The sequence below is a fragment of the Pteropus medius genome, unplaced genomic scaffold (genome assembly GCF_902729225.1).
Source record: "Pteropus medius unplaced genomic scaffold, Ma_sr-lr_union100, whole genome shotgun sequence".
NCBI classification, from domain to species: Eukaryota; Metazoa; Chordata; class Mammalia; order Chiroptera; family Pteropodidae; genus Pteropus; species Pteropus medius.
Genome location: NW_024347790.1, coordinates 7603957 through 7624735, shown reverse-complemented (window position 1 = coordinate 7624735; position 20779 = coordinate 7603957). Strand labels below are relative to the sequence as shown.

General features: G+C 41.1%; 1 protein-coding gene across 4 annotated transcripts in view; it reads left to right on the top strand.

Annotated features, from left to right (window-relative positions):
• Positions 1–20779, top strand: part of PIP4K2A (phosphatidylinositol-5-phosphate 4-kinase type 2 alpha) — a 166805-nt gene that overhangs the window by 76760 nt on the left and 69266 nt on the right. For all 4 annotated transcript variants that reach the window (XM_039877562.1, XM_039877561.1, XM_039877563.1 and 1 more), the window contains 2 exons: positions 11409–11506; positions 13114–13210. In XM_039877562.1, the coding sequence (XP_039733496.1) occupies positions 11409–11506; positions 13114–13210 (195 nt within the window). The remainder of the gene's footprint in view (positions 1–11408; positions 11507–13113; positions 13211–20779) is intronic.

Genomic DNA, 20779 nt, shown 5'->3' with positions numbered 1-20779 from the left:
CGATTGGTTTGTGTGTCTGCGAAGACTGGCAGGGGAAGGGGTAGGCTGGCCTCGAGATCCCCTGGGTCCAGACATTCAAACGATGTCATTTCCACATGACCCTTGTCTTTCTTATCTTGACTCTCCTGTGTCATCCTTGATGCCCTTCTGGAGATGAGATGAAGACGTAGTTACGGGCAACTGCAGGCATATCATCCCAGTTTACTATTCCTTCCATGTCTGTATATCGATTTCCACGAGGAACCAAAATCATGCAAGGCCCCTGATTATGATATCGGAGCTATAGCTTCTTATCCTAACTTTGCCCCTGCCCTCCTATACCCATATAAACAAAACGCTTCATGAAATCATCCGTTTCTTCTAGAATTAAGAGAATCTCTGTGGAAAGTTGTTTTGCTATTTTTCACTGGTATTTGTGAGACCGCCTCCCACGTGCCAGGCACTGGAGCACAGTGGTGGCTGAAACCCTGGAATGAGTGAAGTCACCCAAGCCAAAGATTATAGGGAGTCATGGGACCTGTGCCCAACTAGAGGGTGCATTCCCATCGCTGCTCAGCACCAGATGAGCGAATCCAGGCTGGGTGCCAGATCGTCCCGTTTTTCAAAGAAGCCTGAAATCCAAATCTGTATGTAAATTTTCTCAAGTCTGAATGACATTGGTAATTAATTCAAGCATTTTCTAAATCACCGTCTGGGTCAAACAATACATCATTTGTGATCTCTAATCTTCTCAAATTCATCCGAAAAAAGTGTTCTGGAGCGGTGTGCTCAAGGTCGGGCAGTGACGAAGTGGCAGAGCCAGGGCTTTGCCCTAGGTCTCCTGACTCCAAATTTGGGAGCCTTATGAATGGACCACGTTCACACTAGCAGATCTTGTTTTCATTGGCAGAATTTTTCTGGTATTACCGCTGTTACAGCCTGTAAATTTTTGGCCTTATTTCAAGTTTCACGTCAGAGTCTCTGGTTCACGGAAAGTGAAATTTTAACGTGACTTCATTCTTTGGGGTGAAGTTGGCGGTGGGCCAGCCAGTGAGGAACAACCATCAGAAGTCTGATTGAGCCCGCAGATACCACGTTGACAGATGGTCTGTCGTGGGGTGTGTGTCTGTGTCATAAATTAAAGTAAGATTCCGAGCAAGAGTTTAAATATTTCCGATGACATTTTAATTTTAGTCAAGTAGCCATTAATCAAAAGATTGACTTAATGATCCTTGTTCAACAGAAAAATCCCCTTAAGTGTAATAATTTGGGCTTTTTAGTTTAATAGATGCTGGAATGACAGACCTTTATGCTTTGATTCACATCTCCTCTTCGCTTTGATATCAGAATAGTTTTATTTGGCTTGTCAAAATAAATCATTTATTTTCTAGACATTTGAAGGTAGCTCACATTTCAAAAGAAGGCTTTAATTAAAACGTACTTGGATTTTTGATTTTTGTCTTATCTGGAAATAATACAAAGACACTAACTTTTAAAAAATGATCTTAGAAAATGAATAGTGATGGAGCAGCTGTAGATAATTGAGCTCTTGCCTCAAGACAAATAAAAATGCATTTCACAAACATCCACTGCCTGTTTTTTCCTACCTCTGTAATTGACTCTGATTTGCTCTGCTTGCCCCTTTGGAACCTCAGAACTTTCAAATTGCTATTCAATTTGCAGTGTAAGTTGTAATGAGAGCCACACCGTCCAAGTGTGGGCTTTGTGCTTGAGTCATACTGGGATTCAGTGTTTCAAACTCTTAATTATTCCAACCTATATTTGTTATAAGATTATACATTTCCAAATGAGAGCTGATGTTCAAGTCGATTTTTTAAAAATATAGAATAAGAAATTACAAACAAGTATCAATCAAATACAGAGTAAAAACTTTAGGTAATCTTCCCTGCCTCACCCCTACTGCTGCAAAATTGCTAAGGAAATTAGTAGAAAAAAAATTAAGAGAAAATGGTACCTTTATGATATTCCTTGTTCTACGAACATTATGTTTGCTATCACGATATAAAATATGAACTTCGGTATATAAATTGGTGGTGCTATTCCCATTTGACAAGAATTTTTTAGCAGTCTGCTCTCAGGTGTTTGGAAGGGGTGATCCTAGGTACTGCACTCCATTTGGACAATTTTGCGTACACCAGGCAGTCTACCTAATTTGTTAAAGTTTCTTATTACAACCCTTCAAGTTGCTTTATCTCTGTTCCCCTGCGCCTCCTCAGGCAGCCGCTGCTTACCTTCTCCCAAAACGTTGCAGATGGCTCTGGAGGAGAGCATGGAGAAGACACGTACAATTTTGAGGACCTTGTCCAGCTCACACTACGGAAAATATTTTCTTAGAAATGCACCTGAGGTCATTCTATATACCTCTGGGGAGAACCAGCGAAAGTTATGAATGGCCCCTGCTGTTTGTGGAACAGGGACAGAAGGTGTCAGAACTTCTGTGATTCCTTCCAGTAGCTCTGGGAATACCCTCAGCTCTCATCTCCTGGTAGTAATTTTCGTTTTCTACTCATTCACTTCTTGAAGCCAATGACCTGTAGGGCAGAAATGTTCAAAGTAAGTTATCTGATGGAAGGAATCCTTCTATGCTTATCAACCGTAGAATCCACAAAGGAATTTTGCTTTTTAAGATGAGTCCGGTTAGTGGAAAGCATCTATTTTCAGACACTGATAAAAAGGGACATGGAGGGGGAAAAGAGATTTGTAACATTAATGGTGAATTTGTATTACTTTTTCTTTCTCTTGTGAAGTCAGGATGCTTTTGGAGAAACCGGAAGCAGTTTAAAAACTTGTAAAATCTGGGGAATCTGGTATGACATATTTATTATTCGATTCCCCTAAGAAATTAATTAAAGTTAAAACAGTACCCAAAATAATAGTCAGGTCGAGCGATGCATTACAGTGTTTTTCCCATGGAGCCCTTACTGATCTTGAATCCTACGTGTTTATTTTGCCCAGGTTTATCGCTCTGCAGTCTACCTACTTTATTTTTATTATTTAATTGTGTTTTAAAATACACACACATATTTAAGTGTTGTTTGGGAGATAAAGTAAGCCCTCTTTAGTCGGCATCTTGAGATTCTGAGGAGGGGTAAATGGACCTTTTAAGATAATTCCCGCTTTTGCCATCGCCCATCTCGTCTCAGTCTCAGATGGACAAGGCTGCTGTGAAAACAGCTCCGCCCACCAGCCCTTATTCAGCCCTTATATCCAGCAGGGCACCCTGTGGCTTCACGAGCTGGATGCCTCCTGTTTCATCTCAATGTGGCGTAATTTGCAGTGAATTGTCTATTCTAATCAGATTAAATATCTCAGTGTCTACTACATGCAAGTTTTCTTTTTTCGGTCCTTTTGGTGTATGCTTGGCTGAATGAAAACCAATTACTTGTTATGTATTGGTCCAGGAATGAAGTATTTAGGGTGAATATATCTGAATTAATTAAGCGCCATTAATAATGTCTCACATTTATGAACATATTCTATACTTGACTTAAAATTATATAAATTAGCAAAGTTTATTTTTTAAATGTCTCGGTGTGAAATGGCTTTGCGGGGACAGCTCTGTATGTCTTAATTTAAGACCCATTACCAGCTGGGTCTCACTTATTTATTCCTTGTCCAGTAGCTATTTATTATGCCCATTTTTGCAGCTTAATTGCCAACTCTGTTTTCTTGCCAGTATGAATTTAGTTTTACATCTGCAGGAATGACGCTCAGTGCAATCAGGAGATACAACACCCTTCCCCCAACTCACACAGAAAACCTTGTGTTTTACAGTGTTGGAAGTAACTTGAATGGGATAGAAATTTTAATGTTTTGCTGAAGAGAGGAATCGAGATACCTATTCTGAGTTGGGCCATATAGTATTTTAAAAAGAAAAGCCCACATAAATTTTACTCTACTGTGTATGAATCATTTTTCATAAAAGAAAACTCGGACACTTTACTGTAATATCTAATTGCTTTGGAAATGAGTTTGTATCTTTTAAGGATACTGTTTATGATTCATTAAGATTTAATGGAGCTTTGCAGAATATTTATTTTCCATTTTTTGACATGACAAGGAATGTCAGAGAAATGATAACTTCAGTGATAGATGCCTTTGCAAATTCAGATTGCACTTTCTGAAATCACAGCTGATATAATTACAGTAGACCATGGTGCAAATTCAATTAAACATGCCTTTAATCATTTATTTTAAACATCTAGTTAATTACTCCTTTTTTTTAAAAAAAAAAAAAAAAGGGAATCCTTTCGAAGTTTTTAACACAATGAAGACTTAATTTCCGGTGGCCATCTGATGAAGTTACTATATGTCTTACCTCATAGGATTTCAGAAGCTCCAAATGATCTTAGGGTCAGCCAGTCCCACTCCTTGAATTTTATATTTGAGTAACTCAAGTAAATTGCCTGACTGAGGAAGATTCGGGCTAGATTAATTTACCTAATCTCAGTAAGCCTCAATTTACTTATCTGGAAAATGAGAATAATAATGGTCCATACTCCATTTGGCTGTGAAGATCAGATAAGATACTGTGTCTAAAGGGTTTAATGGGATGCTCCGCAGGTGTCTACCAGATATTAGCAGCAAGGTTAATGACAAATATTAACATGAGTTAAGGCCAAGCTGCACCTGGACTCTCCCCATCCTCCTCCCTTCACCACCCCCACGTCAGTCAGTGTGCCCCTACACACAATCTCTCTCTCTCCGCTTTCTCCCAACTCTTGAATTATAATACAATCAAGGACATTTGGGTACTTTGTACTAAAGCTTGTACTCACCCGCCTCCTTTGCCCTTGTGTCTATTGATGCTGACAACAAAGCTTCTTTATTTTACATCTTATGTTAGGCCCCAGTGTTGTCCACGTTGATGCCCAATGGCTCAGCAGAAAGGTAGAGCTGGTCCACACCTGTCTCTTTTGGGGGTGACTAGTGCAGTATAAACAGGAACAGGAGGCCCTTCCCAAGGCATCGGGAGACCAGGCCCACAGCCTCTCTGCATTGGGGGATATTTACAATATATTTTTACAATCATGAGCTCTATAGGACTGTCACAAATAGAAAAAATATGTATTTGACAAAGAAGTTTGACAATTAGTACTTCACAAGTATAAAGTGGTATGGCACTTTGTCGTGTGAGTTTATTGAATACTTGCGACCTGAAGGAAACTCAAATGTGGCCTGAATAATAGAACTAGCACTTTTAGTTTATTGTTTAACTAACATAATATAATTTTATCATACTCCAAAAACACTTTTATCTCCATAAATTAAAACTATTTAGATTTCTTAATGCATGCTTATTTCTGTGGTGGGGTTTTATTCTTCCCCTCAAAATAGTAACTGTTCGTACAAGTTGTTTTGTTTCGTGAATGTTGTGTGGCATATATAAATATAACTATGTATATGTGTGTTCCCTATGTAAGTATCTATTTTAAAAAGTCAGAAAAAAAAAGTGTAAATGCTATGTTAAAACACTGATGATAGCAGATGTGAACGAATGATGATAAACCATTATCATTTTAGCTGCCAGTTTTGAGGTGGGCCATGTAGAATGGTTGGGCTAGGAAGAATGCCAGACTAAAACGATTCTCAAACTGAAGACTTTGAAATTAAAGAACTTTGTCTTGAAACCTGAAAGTTCACAACCCGTAGCCCTATGTGGGAAAACAGAGATGAACAAATAGGATTAACTCACCCTCATTCAAGGTGATGGGTCATTGGCGTTACCCGCATCACTCATGAATGTGAGTGAACGAGAGGCGAGGCTGTATTTCGCTTTGCGTGATGTCATTTTCTCCGTGCTCGCTTTGCACGCCCTCCCCTCCCAGCTTGTCAGGAAGCGGTTCGGAAGGAAAAGCCTGTCCTCTCAGGCCCTGCCTTGACTCATGTCATCCTCTTCATCTCTCCCCTCTCCTTCATGGCCAGACTTCTAAAAAACCAGCTCGATGCAGTGTCTGCATTCTCTCACCCCGCCCGCTCCGCCGAGGTCGCCAAAGTCCTCCACGTCGCCCAGTGCAGCGGGCATTTCCAGTCGTCGTCCCGTCTCGGAGCATTCAGCGCTCTCCGTCTCGTCTTGTTCTTGACTCACCCTTCCCTTCGTGTCCGGGAGGCGACCCTGTGCCTTCATCTCTAGCTCACAGATCCTCCCTTTCTTTCTCCTTTGCAGGATCATCCTTCTCTCCCGCTGTTGACTTTATTTTATTATAGATATTGTTCCTCTTCCAGACGGCTTCCAGGCCCTCCGGGCCTCCGCTCTGTCCACTCTGCAGATTCGCTCATTCACTCCCGAGGAAGAACACGTCTCATTCACAGACACACATGATTTTACCTCCCGCCCCTGCAGCCTCAGATCCGCATGTCCACCTGCCTGCCTGACATCAGCACTTAAGATGCCTCGGGAGCACATCGAATTTAACAAGTTCAGAACTGAACCCTTCTCTTAAAATGCTCGATCTCAGTAAAATCACGGTCCTTAATGCCGTGCAAGCCGGTTTTACCACCTCCGTATCGCTGGAATCGGATTCCTTCCTCTGGGCTGCCCCCCACCCGTTGCCAGGCTCCATCCCCGTCACAGGTCTCTGCAGTCCTCTCACGTTAACCTTTCATTTCTCCTGGTGTGGCCCTCCTGCCCCAGGTCCTTCTCCCTGTGACCCTGCTTCCTGGGACCCCTCCGCCTGCCTTCTCCTGCTGGAGTCCAGCGCCCCCTTCAGACAGCACCACCCTGGGCCATTGCCTCTGTTGTGCTGGCTGCTAGCCTGATGTCCTTCTCCCTCCTGACCTTGTCATTGTTGGAATGTTATCCTTCAGTTGATGTGTGTGCCCCACTAGACTGGAGGCGCCTGTGAGGGTGAACGCTGGTGTTTGCACAGTCCCCAACCCAGGGTGGATGCTCACACACTGAAAGGATGGTGGCTAATGAATATTGATACAGGAAATGCTCAGATTACACATTCCATCTTGTCTGAAATGTTTTCATTTTTTTTTTCCCCCAAAAACATTTTTCAGAACAGGAACTATAAAGCAAAAAGGATTTTAAAACTTGCTCTTTTCCTGCTTCCAGCTTGGGTTTTGCTTTCTCAATAATTACTTGAAGCATAGGTATAATAGAAGGAATCATTTATTATGTTCTCTCCAACTAGTTTCTTTATAATGTAATGAAAGCAATATGAAGTTGATTACACCTTAACTTTTCTTTGCCACCCTGTAGACTTTCGTTACTTTTATTTCTACTTTTATTTGCGCGAAATATTGAAAAGTCGGATTGTCATTCAGCTTCATTCTGATTGTGCTTATTGTCACAAGATTTGGATTTCAGTTCTGATTCTCTCTTTAAAAAAGGAAAACTTCGCTATTCCAGGGCTAGTATATATAAAAATCTAAAGTTTTCACAAATGTACTCTGAGAATTACGTAATATTGTAAGATACTTGAGTAAACTGAATGGAAGAGATTATACGATTTTAAATGAGTCTAGTTTTGTTAAGTGGCAGTTTCATACATTTTTACACATCACAACATGATATTTTAATTAATATGGAACAGGCTAAGAGTGATATCTGATGAAGTTATTGAAATACTTTGATAGAAAGAGAATCGTAAGTTGGCCTTGCACAAATGCAGTCGATAGAGTTATTCCAAGAAAACCACTTTCATGGAAAGGTGATATAAACCATTAGTTTTTGCAAGTTAAGGATTAACTGGAGGTTTCAATTAAGGTTTTTGGGGATGAATATAAAGTACTTATAGGTTATAATCAATTACAATGCATTTTAAGGTATTATTCTAATTATCTTATTCCGTGATTAGATTATATCATTTGCTGTTTTAAGCATCTGCCATTGTTTATATCTGTGCCAAGGCACCCGAGGGCACTGCAGCAAATTCAACGGGAGTGCCACACGATATTTTAAAATGTCAAGGGCAACGTGGTGATACTCAGCATCTGTAAGACACATGCAAACTGCTAGCCTGAGGGAGTCCACACTCTCAACTTAGATCGTACTACTTTCCTTTAAATGATTGATATCTTTGGGAAGCTGGATTCTTAGCAGTTGTGTGAAAAAGGCAAGTACCCGTGAAAATCAGAGTGGATCAGGAATTGGGGGGGGTGGTGTCCAGTCTGATCATAAGGTTTGGGAATTGTGCAGTGCCCCACATAACAGAATCGTATAGTATATGTTTTAATTATTACATTACATATAAATATCAATATGTTTATTTTATAAAATCATACCTGATAGTTTGCATATATGTTTTTCTTTTTGTCATAGTTTTTTTTTTTTTTTTAATTATTAAAGTACTTAATTTGTAGAACAGGCAGCTCTTTAACATGATTCAAAAATCAAAAGCATGAAAAGGAAGACAGTGAGCAGTCCCCCATCTGGGCTGGTGGCAGGTCCACCCCCTGGCTGCTCAGGCCTAAGCCTCTGAGTGGATCACGGCATCTGTCTTTCTCACACCTCACATTATCTCTGCTTCTTAAATATATCCAGAATCTGACTTGTCCCTGGCCACACTGTTGTCCTTCTGGTCAAAACAGACCATCATTACAGTGTCAATACTACTATCACTAATTTAATGAAAGCAAAATGAAGCTGATTACTTATTAACTGCTATGACTAGTTATTACTACTGGACTCTCTACTCCTTTACTTGTGCCCCACCCTTCCCAGTAACTTTTTAAACCTAAAGTTAAGTGATACCGTCACTCTACCACCTAGAACCCTGCGACAGCTCCCATGTCATTCACAGGAAAAGCCAGTCTTTCCAGTGACCTGCAGGCCCCTATAGGACCCACTCCCCCTTATCTCTCTGATCTCAGCTCTTATTATTTCTTCCCACACTAATCTGCTCCAGCCCAACTGGTCTCCTTGTCCCAAGCATAGCAGGCATCACCCTACCCCAGGGCCTTTGCACTGAAATGCTAACTCCCTAATCTCTTTCTTTTTTAAAATCAATTAGTTTATTTTTTTTATGGTGACATTGGTTAACGAAATCTAACAAGTTTCACCTGTACATTTCAACAGTAAGGCGTATATATGCTCACACTGTGTGTTCACCTCTCATAGTTTGATTTCTTTCTGTCACCACGTATTTGACACTCTTTACCCCATCTACCTCCCCCTTCCCTCTCTACCCACTAGTCTGTAGTCCATGTCCATGAGTCTCTGTTTGTCCTGTTCATTTGTTGCTTTTAGGTTTATATCCCACATATAAGTGATATCATGTGATTTTCAACTTTTTCTGTCTGGCTTATTTCGCTTAGCATGATTATCTCGAGGTCCATCCATGTTGTTGCAAATGACAATATTTCATCTCTTCTTATGGCTGAGTAATATTCCATTGTATATATGTACCACAGCTTCTTTATCCAGTCATCTATCATAGGACACTTCGGTTGCTTCCATGTCCTGGCCCCTGCGAATTATGCAAACTTGGGCCTACCCTAACCCATCCTATTTTAAATACTCAGTGACCGTCACCCACACACTGGATAAGCATTTCCTAGCCCTTTTATCCTGCTTTTTCTTTATTCTATAGCTTTCTAACAGAGTGGATAATTGACTTCTAATGTAATAATTTCCCAAGTTTATGGTTTTATTTTCTGACTCTCTCTACTAAAATATAAGCTCTAGAAGGACAGGCATCTTACTCTGTTTTGTTCAGCAGTGTATCCAGCTAGAATATTTGGCAAGAATAAGTGTGCAGCGAAAATTGAATGATGTTCAACGTGTTGATTAAAAATCTATTATCATCCTTAATTTTTTGTCTGAAACTATCAATAAAAGCATATTCAAAACTTCCTCTATAATGATGGATTGTCCATTCTTCCTGAGGTGTGAACAATCTTTGTTCTGTATTTCAGGCTAATTATTAGGTACTTATAAAATATGAATCCTATCTTCTTGGCTAGTTGAACCTTTTACCATTATGTACACACCTTCTGTATCCTTAATAATGCCTTTGTCTCAAAGTTATTAGTTTGCCTGACATTAGGAAAGGTAAGCTAGCTTTTCAGTAATTTTTAGTACTATTTAATATGTTTCTTCTGTTCCTTAACTTTCAGCTTTTTTGAATTCTTATGTTTTAGATATGTCCCTTGCATATAGTTTATGGTTGTTTTAAATTCATCTTGACAATCTTTATTTTTAACTACAAGTTCATTTATGCCTATTTTGATTATGTATTGATCCAGATTTGTTTCTATCATTTACTTTCAATTCATCCGACTTTTGCAGTGCTTGTTTTTCTTTTAAATGAGTTTTATTTGTATTCTTACTGTTCATTCTTTTCTCCTATTGTGGAGGTTATAGACTGTTTCGATTCTTTTAATGTTTGTCTTTGAAATTTTACCTTAATACTTAAAGTTAACATCTTGTACACCTGACACTAATATAAAATAATACTGAATGTGAACTGTAATTGAAAAATTTTAAAAAATATAAAGTTAACCTCTTAACCCTCCTGGGCAATATGTGAACACTGCACTCTGACCATCCGCTTCCCAACTTACATGCTGTTGCCATTCAGTGTTATTTCTGTCCTTTTTAATCCCATAAATTGGGCATTATTACTTTAAATAGGCAATGTTGACTTATATTTACATATTTTCCAATTTATTTGCTTACTGACTTTTTTCGTATCTCAAACCTTCCACACACATTTACCATCTTTCTGACATATATCCTTAGAGTCTAAATATGTAATATGCTTTTAAAGCTTATAAATTCCTTTTGTGAGGTCTGCTGTAGGTGAGTTCTCAATTTTTATTAATATGAGAAAACCTTTATTTTGCTTCCATTTTTTGAAAAATAGTTTTGATGGATATATGCACACATTTTATTTATATGTATTTACGTATACATACATTTGATATGTGTTTTTTCCAACAGCACAAAGCAGTTAACTCAATTCTGACACTGTCTTCCTGGAGATAGCCTCAGATCTCACAGGTTAAGGGCTCGATCCCATAAGACTGCTCCCACTTCAGAGGCCAATCACAAGTTCAGGTTGTTACTTGTGCTTCTTAGTGACTGGCTATAAAAGACTGTCTCCTTGGGTTCAACTAATTTGCTAGAGGGCTCTGAGAGGAATGTTTACTTATATTTACCAGTTTATCATTAAAAAAATGTTATAATCTAGATGAAGAGTACATAGGGCAAGGCCCAGAAAGGTCCAGCATGCTGGCACTTCTATCGCCGTGGCGCTGGAGTGTACCACCCTCCTGGCACGTGGATGCCTTCGCCAACCAGGAAACTCATCAACTCCTATTGTTTGAGAGTCTTTATAGTGCTTAATCTTCTCCAGCATCCCCCTGCCCCATCCCTGAGGTCATAGGTGGGCTGAAAGTTCCAACCACTTCCCACCTAGATAGTAATAACCCGTGTCGTTTATTTTATATTTTTCTAGATCAATGAACTGAGCCATGTTCAAATCCCTGTTATGTTGATGCCAGATGACTTCAAAGCCTACTCAAAGATAAAGGTGGACAATCACCTTTTTAACAAGTAAGTATAAATACAAGCTTTTCTAGAACTGATATGACTGCCAGGAGTATGATTTTTGTGAATTTCTATAATCACATTATTTTTCAATGGGTGGGAGTAAAGTTTTGCTGATGAAGTTAATCCTGTGATAAACATAACCATCTGTCATTTTCAGAAAAGCAACAGCAGGCCCTCTTGGGTAATATCCTTTAGCCATATGGCATATTGTTCTCTATGAATATCTTATATGTTAAAAGTGATATTCTCATTACAATTTAAATGTTTCAAGCTGTAAATTGCTTGAATTTTTTTTTTTTTCTTAGCAGCTATGGACCTCAGCTATCTTACACAAAACTCTGATAATGATTATGAACAGAAATGACAACTTCATAGAACAATAGAAAATTAAGGTGCATTTTCATAAAACATAATTGGATGCTATATTGGGCATTGAGAATATTTCTCCTTCATTTGAATGTCATTTTAGACGTCATTGTGGAGGATTTTATGTGTTAAGCAGTCCATTGAGAACCAGAGGCACAAGGATAGATAAGAAATGACCCTGCCCTTGTGGGGTTCACAGTCAGCCAGGTGGTTGAAAACTGACACATATACAAATTACTGTAGTTTGGTGTGCAAACCTTTAAATAAAGTGTAAATGACAATGTCGAGTGGAGAGGGGTGGAATCTGAAAAGGAGGAAACAATTCTGATTGAGTAGGACGAGCCTCAAAGAAATTCCTCCCAAGTGGGACCGTTGTTCAAACATGAAGCTCATGTGTAAATTCTTCTCATACTGCTGTTTAGAGGTTGACCATTTGAGCGCATCTTTTCTATGTGAATTTAGAATGCGGTATTTATATAAAACAAAATAGGTAGTTCAGGGAGTGAGAGACAGACTTGTTTTGTAAGCTTATATCAGCAGGTCACCAAGGTCAAGTGTTTGCGGTTCCCTCTGCTGCCCTTCCCTAAGTCCCCAAATTTGTTGCTTTTTTCCTTCACTGTTTTTCTCCACACATCCTTTCTCTTTCCACCTCATCTTCCTCCTCTTTGGGGAAGCAGCTGTAGCACGTGGTCAGGATATAAACGTCAGATGCGCCTAGTCCTCCTAGGTACTGAGAGGACACAAATGTCATTGCCTGTCCCTTCTGTCCCCTGGATCTTACTATGGGTTGTACCATTGACCCTTGAACAACACGAGACTGAATTGTGCGGGTCCACTCATATGCAGATGTGTAAAATAAATACATACAGTACAGTAAGTGTATTTTCTCTCCCTTATGATTCAAATAACATATTCTTCCTCTAGCTGACTTAATTGTAAGAATATAGGCTATAATACATACAACGTACAAAATATGTGTTCATCAACCGTTATCGGTAAGGCTTTAATAGTTAAGTTTTGGGGGAGTCAAAAGTTCTACGTGGATCTTCAACCATGTGGAGGGTTGGCACCCCTAACCCCTGACCCCCGCATTGTTCAAGGGTCAACTATGTGAAGTTCTGTGCCCTCTGTGGCCAGGGAACTCCAAGCACTGTTTTGGCTACTTGTAGAACTAGCTGGTGGGAGATTCAAGTCTGGTTACCTCTCTGTGTATCTGAGCTCTGTCTCACAATATCCTGTTTCAGAGAAAACATGCCGAGCCACTTCAAGTTTAAGGAATACTGCCCGATGGTTTTCCGAAACCTGAGAGAGAGATTCGGAATCGACGATCAGGATTTCCAGGTGAGTTGCTTTCGCAACGTTTGCTTCAAATGGGCTTCATCATGCCTCTTGCTCTGTCAAATCGAATGTCCATTTTTGTCATTATGAGTAATTATATATTAGCAATTTTTGTTTTACATATTAATTTTCAGTGTTCTTTCTGAAACGAAGGGTTCTTTCAGTTAGGAATCCCAATACGGTATGATTTCGGGAGTCGATAGAAAAAAAATTATTCTTTGGAAAGAGAGCAGGCATGTGAGACTTTTATTTAATACTCTCATTTCCAGGTGTTCTGCCCTCTTTGATTGCTGCCATCAGATGTGCCAGCAGCCTGTGCAAATTTCTTTGTTTATGTGGAATTTTCATTTCCTATATTTCTAGAGGCCACTTGGGAATCACAGAAATTTATTTTTGTTTTTGCGGATTTGCTGCTTTTTAAATTGGTCGACCCCGACTCTTGCCCGTAGCGTTTTTGTCAGAGGCCACCCTTTGTACGCTATGGTGCATCATGGAACAGTGACCGAAACACTACTGTCGCCATGTAGACCCCGCCCATCCCAGGAACGGCTCTGGGGAGCACCACAAAGAAATGTACTCCTCCCCGTATTTACCTGGCTCTCAATTTTGACTTTTAAAATTTAGATCATGATGCTGTCATGTCTGCCGATCCACGGTCTTTTCTCCCAAGAAAGCACCCGACATCAGTTACCTGATTTTCATATAACCAGCCAGATTCAAAAAAGCCAAAGATTTTTTTTTTAAAGCAGAAATCTATGTTAAGAGATGGAAGGCCAGCTTTCTGTCTTATACGTCAGTCTGTCTATTTTACTGTGAGAGTCCTGACTTATTTGAAATCCCTTCAAATCTAGTAAACACTTTCTCTCACTTCCCTTAAATGGGACACCTAATTGATCCTGCACCAAGTGCCATATTTCCACCATGGGTAACCTGACAAGTTGAGTATTAACACAGCTTGTCCTGTATTTTTCCTTAAAGAGTAGGGTCTCTAAGGCAAATAGAACTTAGTATACTTTCCTAAAGATTTGGGCCTTTTCACCCTGCCCTGCCCACTGTTGAAAGTTTCCAAGAATTTCTCACATGCTCACTCAGGCATGAGAAGCCTCCAGGCTGCCATGTTTTGAAAAAGCAATGCTGACCAGCCTGCAGGTGACAGACATCCCCTCCTCTGTGGACCGCGGCTGAGGTGCCAGCAGAGGTCCAGGTCTGAGAGGAGTGCTCCTGAGGGCTGGGGGGAAGTGTGGCGGAGGATGTGGATGCTCGGTTGGCTTTTAAAAACTGCTGTGGAGCCAGCAACACTCGGGTTAGACTTTTGTGTGTTAGAGAGAAAGAACTTAGATCAAACTCAGACTTGAAATTTACTGCTGAAAAAAAAAAAAAGTCTCTTTTAAAGAATACATTTTGGGGTAGTAAAACAGGTTTGCATAAAGTAAAGAGGAATAATTCCACATTATTTCAGAACTAGTACTGCATTTAAAGAAGCCATATGAAAGTAAACGGAGTACTTTAAAAGGAGTGAACAGCCAATAACTTTGGCATCTTAAGATCTCCCATGGCCGACTCTCTGTCCCCAAAACGAAGTCCTTCTATTTCTTCTCATAATCGGCCCTGTTAGATGAGATTTAAAATGGGTCCATTTCATCCTGAGTTCTGCACTGCAGCAGAATAAAAGTCATTTTTAAAATTTCCTAAAATGACCAAGTTAATTGCTGAAACACTAAGGCATGAGCTGATTTTCCTACCCACCGCCCCCCCTTAAAACCAAAACCATGTAAGTTGATATTTAAGTAAGTGCAAATTGCTGAGTACAAACTCTGAAGGCAAATTAGGCAAGTGGAAGATGATTCACACTAACTAATTGGCAAGTCTGTGAAGCTCTTAGCATGAGAACGGTTCAGAGGAGAGCCAGTGTGAGTATAATTAATCATTTGAACACCACTCCCTTGCTAGCTATGCCTGGTGCTTTTGGCATTTAAATTGCTGCTTTCTCTTTGGCAACTGTATTTCTATTTAAAAAAAAAAAAAAGAAGAAGAAGGGTGTTCAAAGTAACTTTAGTAAACCAGAGATGTGTTGGTTTCCCTCGCAAACCCGATGTTCCTTTCCCAGTGTCTCTAAAAAAATTGCCAGCAGGGGCCGCACCTCTGCATTTAAACCAAAGACAAGATGGTGAACGTGGGGCTCAAGCCACTTTGTTGGCTGCTCCGTTTGGATAAAAGGAGGAAGCTGCGTCAACACTGGCTCTGGGTCAGTGCCCTGAGGCCTCCTGCACAGCGCGGGGCGGAAGTGGACGGGCCGTGGTCTTGTGACTGCCCAGCGGGACTGGGCCAGGACCAGAGGGGCCCATCGTCTCAGCTCCTTGACACTTCAGCTCACCACGGCCCAGACATTTCATTCATCAGGGTAGCAGGTATCCGTTGACACGTGTAGGACAAAGTTCCCAATCTGATTCGAAAAGTGAAATCAGTGTCCTGAGGCCTCGTCATCTATTGGAGGCACTAGAGTGACCGCTAAAGGGGAGCAGGCCACACACTGCTTCACCTTGCTGCGCTTATTTTTTCTGAAGGGCTTACCCATCGGACGAGCAGCTTTAAATCAAGGTGGCAATACGGAGCTCCACTGTCTAGTTCACTTAGGGTTCAAACCTTCACATTACATCACGTGGATAAACAGTCTCAACCTGCCTTGAGTGTGTGAATGCCTTTCTACTGCACCTGAAAAAAGGCAGCATTGATCACTGATAAAAGCGGAACATAGTAATTATTCGCCTACATCATCGACCTCTGTCAGTGAACTTAAACTTCTTAAAAGAAAATGAAAAGCATTTCTGCTGTCCCCATAAACATTCATATCTTTCCTCCAGTTTCGATTTCTTGAATCTTTAAAAAAAAACCTTCTTTTTCTTGCTCTTAAAGGCAAATTCAAGCAACAGTTCTAGAATATTCATCATTAAAAACAGTATCACCTAACAAACCTGTGTGTGTGTGTGTGTGTGTGTGTGTGTGTGTGTGTGTGTGTGGTGTGTCTGGCACTTTCAGATTCAGAACTTTGTGCAGTTTATTAGTGCTGCTTAAGATTATTTCATTGGTTTGTCATATGATCAGAGTCGAATTACGTTCTTCTGATCATTGTTGGGCCAACGGGACTAGCCCTTACCATACTTTTAAGATAAGATGTCTTTCAAGGTGACAGCTCCCATGGAGGCCTCCACTGTTCCTGCCGTCACCACTGGTACCCCTTAGGTCAGTGATTTTATGCACAATTATCAACTCGGTTTATGTTTATTCGCACCTACTGCACGTTAGGCTCCATGCTGGACATTGAAGGAAATACAGAAGAAAAGAAAGAGCGAAGGAATTCCTTTTTTTTTTTTTTGGTTAGCGATTACATGCCAGATTTTGTATTAGATGCTAATGAGATTTACAGAAACCCAGACATCCCGATTTTGAATGTTCTTCAAGAAAATCTGCTTTTCAGTCTCAGAGAAACAGACCCTCTTACAGCAGGCCTCGGGAAGTTAGAGGGAGGCTCAGTTAAAGTTTCTGAGCTGCGGGAGTGGATTGCCCACCAGAAACAAGATAGAGATGCCGCCGTTGAACCTGAATACACCACATAATTGAAACCGGGTCCTCTTGTTCTTTGTGGAGGATAATATCAGGTTTGCTTTTCCCCTACCGTGTCTCTGCAATTAGAATCCTTCATGATTCGCATTCGATGAGTTTTTTTCCTTTGTATTTGCAACAGAGAACTCTAATTTTAAAATAATTAATTTTAAAAGCTGATGTTTTAAAGTTTTGATGCTCTAGTTTCAGGTTTAAAAATAAAAATTTTAAATGTTAAGACCTTCAAAGTATATTAAACTTTGCAGGAGAATATTCAGCCAGTATCTCTAGAATATAAAGTCTCTGTATTTTCACATGGAGGTTCCCAAGTGTAATTTAAATGATCTGAGGGCAGGAATCGAGACTGGCTTGTTTCCCGAGCTGCAGGCTGGGAATGAGTGGGCCTGGGCACTGGCATAGGTGCTTTTTTTTCTTAACAGACAATTAAGAAATACTTGTGGAAGGAGAGGGAGGTGGAGGGGCACTCAGAGAGAAGTGAGCCTTCTGGGCCAGACATGCAGGCCCCGGAAAACGTGAAGCCATGGATGGTGGTGGGATTCTGGGAGGAAAAAGATGGGACCGTGGAGAATGTGGAAACTGGGCTGAAGACTTCACCCAGACAGGTTTTACGCGGGGCAGCCATGTGACGACATGCGGATTTTCTAAAGATAATTGAGGCAGTGACGTATAGAATGCATAAACGGGACCTAAAGAAATTGGGAGACTGAACTATCCCGACGAAGAGGCACTTGGCACTGACAGGGTCAAGCAGAAGCATCTTCGCAAGGCAGGGAGAAGAGTAAAGTGACAGGCATGGTGGCTGATGTCACACAGGAGCAAGGGTGTTGGCGTCAGAGACACTGAGAGAGCAGGGGTGCTGGTCGCTGGAGGAGGGAAGTTTGGGGGTGGGAGAGGAGAGAGAAGATGAAGTTACATTTTTAGTCTATTGAGTGTGGAGGTGACCTGGAGGTGCCTTGTGAGGCTGGTCGTCACACAGTGGGCATCCTCAGTGGAGCTCAGGATTGGGGTCTGCAGCAGAGGACCAGGTCTGGGAGTGATTGACACAGAGGTACTTGTCTCTCGACGGTCATATTTGGACTGTCACCACCTCGGTTCGCTTACTCATTGAACCAGATAAGCTCTTCTCTTCCTTCGTGATTGCTTTGTTGTCCCTTGAGTCGGCTCAGCCCGCTCTGAGAAAGTTTCTGCTCGTACCCTCTGGCCTCACAGGTTAGCTACTGGGGGCTTCACCTGAATGTGGGGCGGAAACCCCGCCTAGGCAGAGACCAAAGTTCCGCTCAGATCGCACGACCTTGGGGAAGCTCCCTCACGACCCATCGGCATCATCAGAACTTTCTTATGCTCTTTTCTGCTCCTTCTTATGAGTCGAACCAACGACCACCATGTCCCTTCCTCACTAACTGCGCGCCCGCTTCCCCGCCTCTCCCCCCCGGCCACACACATACACACGGCACACGGAACTCAAGTTTCCTGTTTGCTTGCATCTCCTGCCCCTGAACCAGCTTTGGGTTGTCACGTGTGATTTTCAACTAAGAGCTGCCACAAGGAGCCTCTGTCCAGGTCAGATGCCACGTTCGTTCATTGTGAGCCTAGGACCAGGTCCCTGGCACTGTCACCTCAGTCAAGTACCAGCCCGAGATGTTTAAAGATCTCATGGCGCTCCGTGAAGTTCCTACAACACTGCTTCTTTCTCTGCTGGCCATTGCCTTTCACTTTTGTGTTCCTCTATTCTGATAAGTTGTTTCATTATTGATAAGTGTTAAGTTGCTCTGTGTCTTGCTCTCCTCCGTAATGAAAGCCATCCTACACCTGAGATCACAGCTCAGACTTTTCTTTGAAATTCCCCAAGAGCTTAACACAGGGCTTTGAACACAGTGGGCACTTAATAAATCCTTGATGATGATGTTCAAGGTAGCATGTTGGTCTTTGCCTCCCTGATGAGGTCCAGGAACCATCTGTGCTCGCTCAGGTATGTCCAGTGCAAACCCAGAAAGCAGCCTTGTCTGGGCGATTGCTCTCAGCTCCCGGGCTGTGTGATCGGAGGCATGTAATCATAACCCTGAGTTGTCAGCAGGGCAGCGATTGGCTTCCAGGTTTCAGTCTGTGAAACAGGTAGCCTGGTTTAGGAAGAAGAACATCTTCCTGGGAGTTGGGAGGCTAGTTTACGTCCCAAATCTTCAGTGACTAATGCTGTGACTTAATCCAGTCACTTGGCCCTGGTAGGTCTCCGTTTTTTCATCTGTGAAATGAGAGAGAAAAACACGATGCTCTCTGAGGCCCTCCAGCTGTCAAATCTCTGACTCTATTATTAAGTCGCCACGAGTAGATGACTGTCACTTAGGTTCTTGCACACAATATTGACAGGTTCTCTGTGTAAAGTGGTGGCTTTTACGCACTTGAGCGTAGCAGCATTGATTTTAGGTGGCCTTTCTGTTGACTAAAAATAAAAACTTCCCATACATGATTTTTAGCAGAAATACAAACACATATCAAAATTTTTAAAAAATGTATATAAGAATATATGAGTAGTTCAAGAGAATTAAATGTTCAAAACGTTAAGAAATGTACAGGGGACTGTCATGGTTACTAAATCATGACATTTTTGTGAGAGATATAGAAGATTCGTGGTTAGAAGGAGCTAATTAAATTGACCTTTACATTTCCTCCATCCTTCTGGAGGCCTCGCTAATCCTGGGCCCCCCACTGCAAAAATAAACATCTTCAATGAAGACTTTTAGAGGAGTGGGGAGGAAGGATAGCACCATTAATCCCTTTCTTAAGAGGAAGGACAATAAATTTTCAATTATAAATGTAAGAAGGCCATTGAAGAGGGAGCGTCATCTCTCATTATTTCCTTTATTTCCTGTTGAGGGCTGACATGGCACCAGGAGTTCAAACACAGCTGCTGAGATATGAGAGAGGGTGTATTGTAAGGTTCGTAACGGATTGGGCTATGGAGAATGGAAGTGGTGAAAAATAAGTTTACCTACCAAGCAGCAAGATAAGCAAAAATGGACTAAACTATCATGCTGTTACCTGCCCTCCGTCTAATAGCTGTGCCCGAGAACTTTAGTTTTTAGTCAAACAGTTAATTTTACCCCCAACTCCCCAGCAAGCCCGGGAGCATCCTAAGAATCAGCCTTTGGGACTGTAACATGTCCCCTGCACTGGATTGAGTAGAGGGCCCCCACGGTGTCACTACACTCCCCCAGAGACCACCCAGGGTGGATCACTTCAGGGTGATGATTGTGCTTGGGGGACTTGCAAGGAAAATGTTTGGGCCACTCACACATACCTGTGTACTGTATGATTGCATTTGTATGAAATGTCACGAATAGGCAAATATATATAAGACAGAAAATAGATTCATGGTTTACTCGTTAGGGGCCGAGGAAAAGAACGAGAGGGCCTGCTAATGGGAACAGGGTTTTTTCCTTTTTTTTTTTTTTACTAATTAATGCATAGCTTATAATATATAATATTATATTAGTACACTGAAAAAGTCAAGACACATTGATAGTGACGTGACATTTATATACCTTACGATGCGATCACCATGATAAGTCTAGTAACCATCTGTCACCATACAAAGTCATTACGATATTATTTACTATATTCCCTGTGCCGCGCATCACATCTCTGCGGTTCATTTATTTTATAACTGGACGTTTGCGCCTCTTATTCCCTTTTTCATCCACCCCGCTCCCCTCTGTCAACCATCAGTTTGTTCTCAGTTTCTTTGAGTCTGTTTCTGTTTTATTTTGTTAAATCTGTCAAGGTTTATTTTTGAAGTGATGAAAAATATTCTAAAATTTATTGTGCTACTGATTGCTTGACTTTGTAAATATATTAAAAGCCATTGATTTGTACATTTTAAACAGGCGGATTGCCTGGTACGTGAACTAAATCTCAGTAAAGCCCTTAAGGAAGAAGAATGTTTGGAGTTTAAAA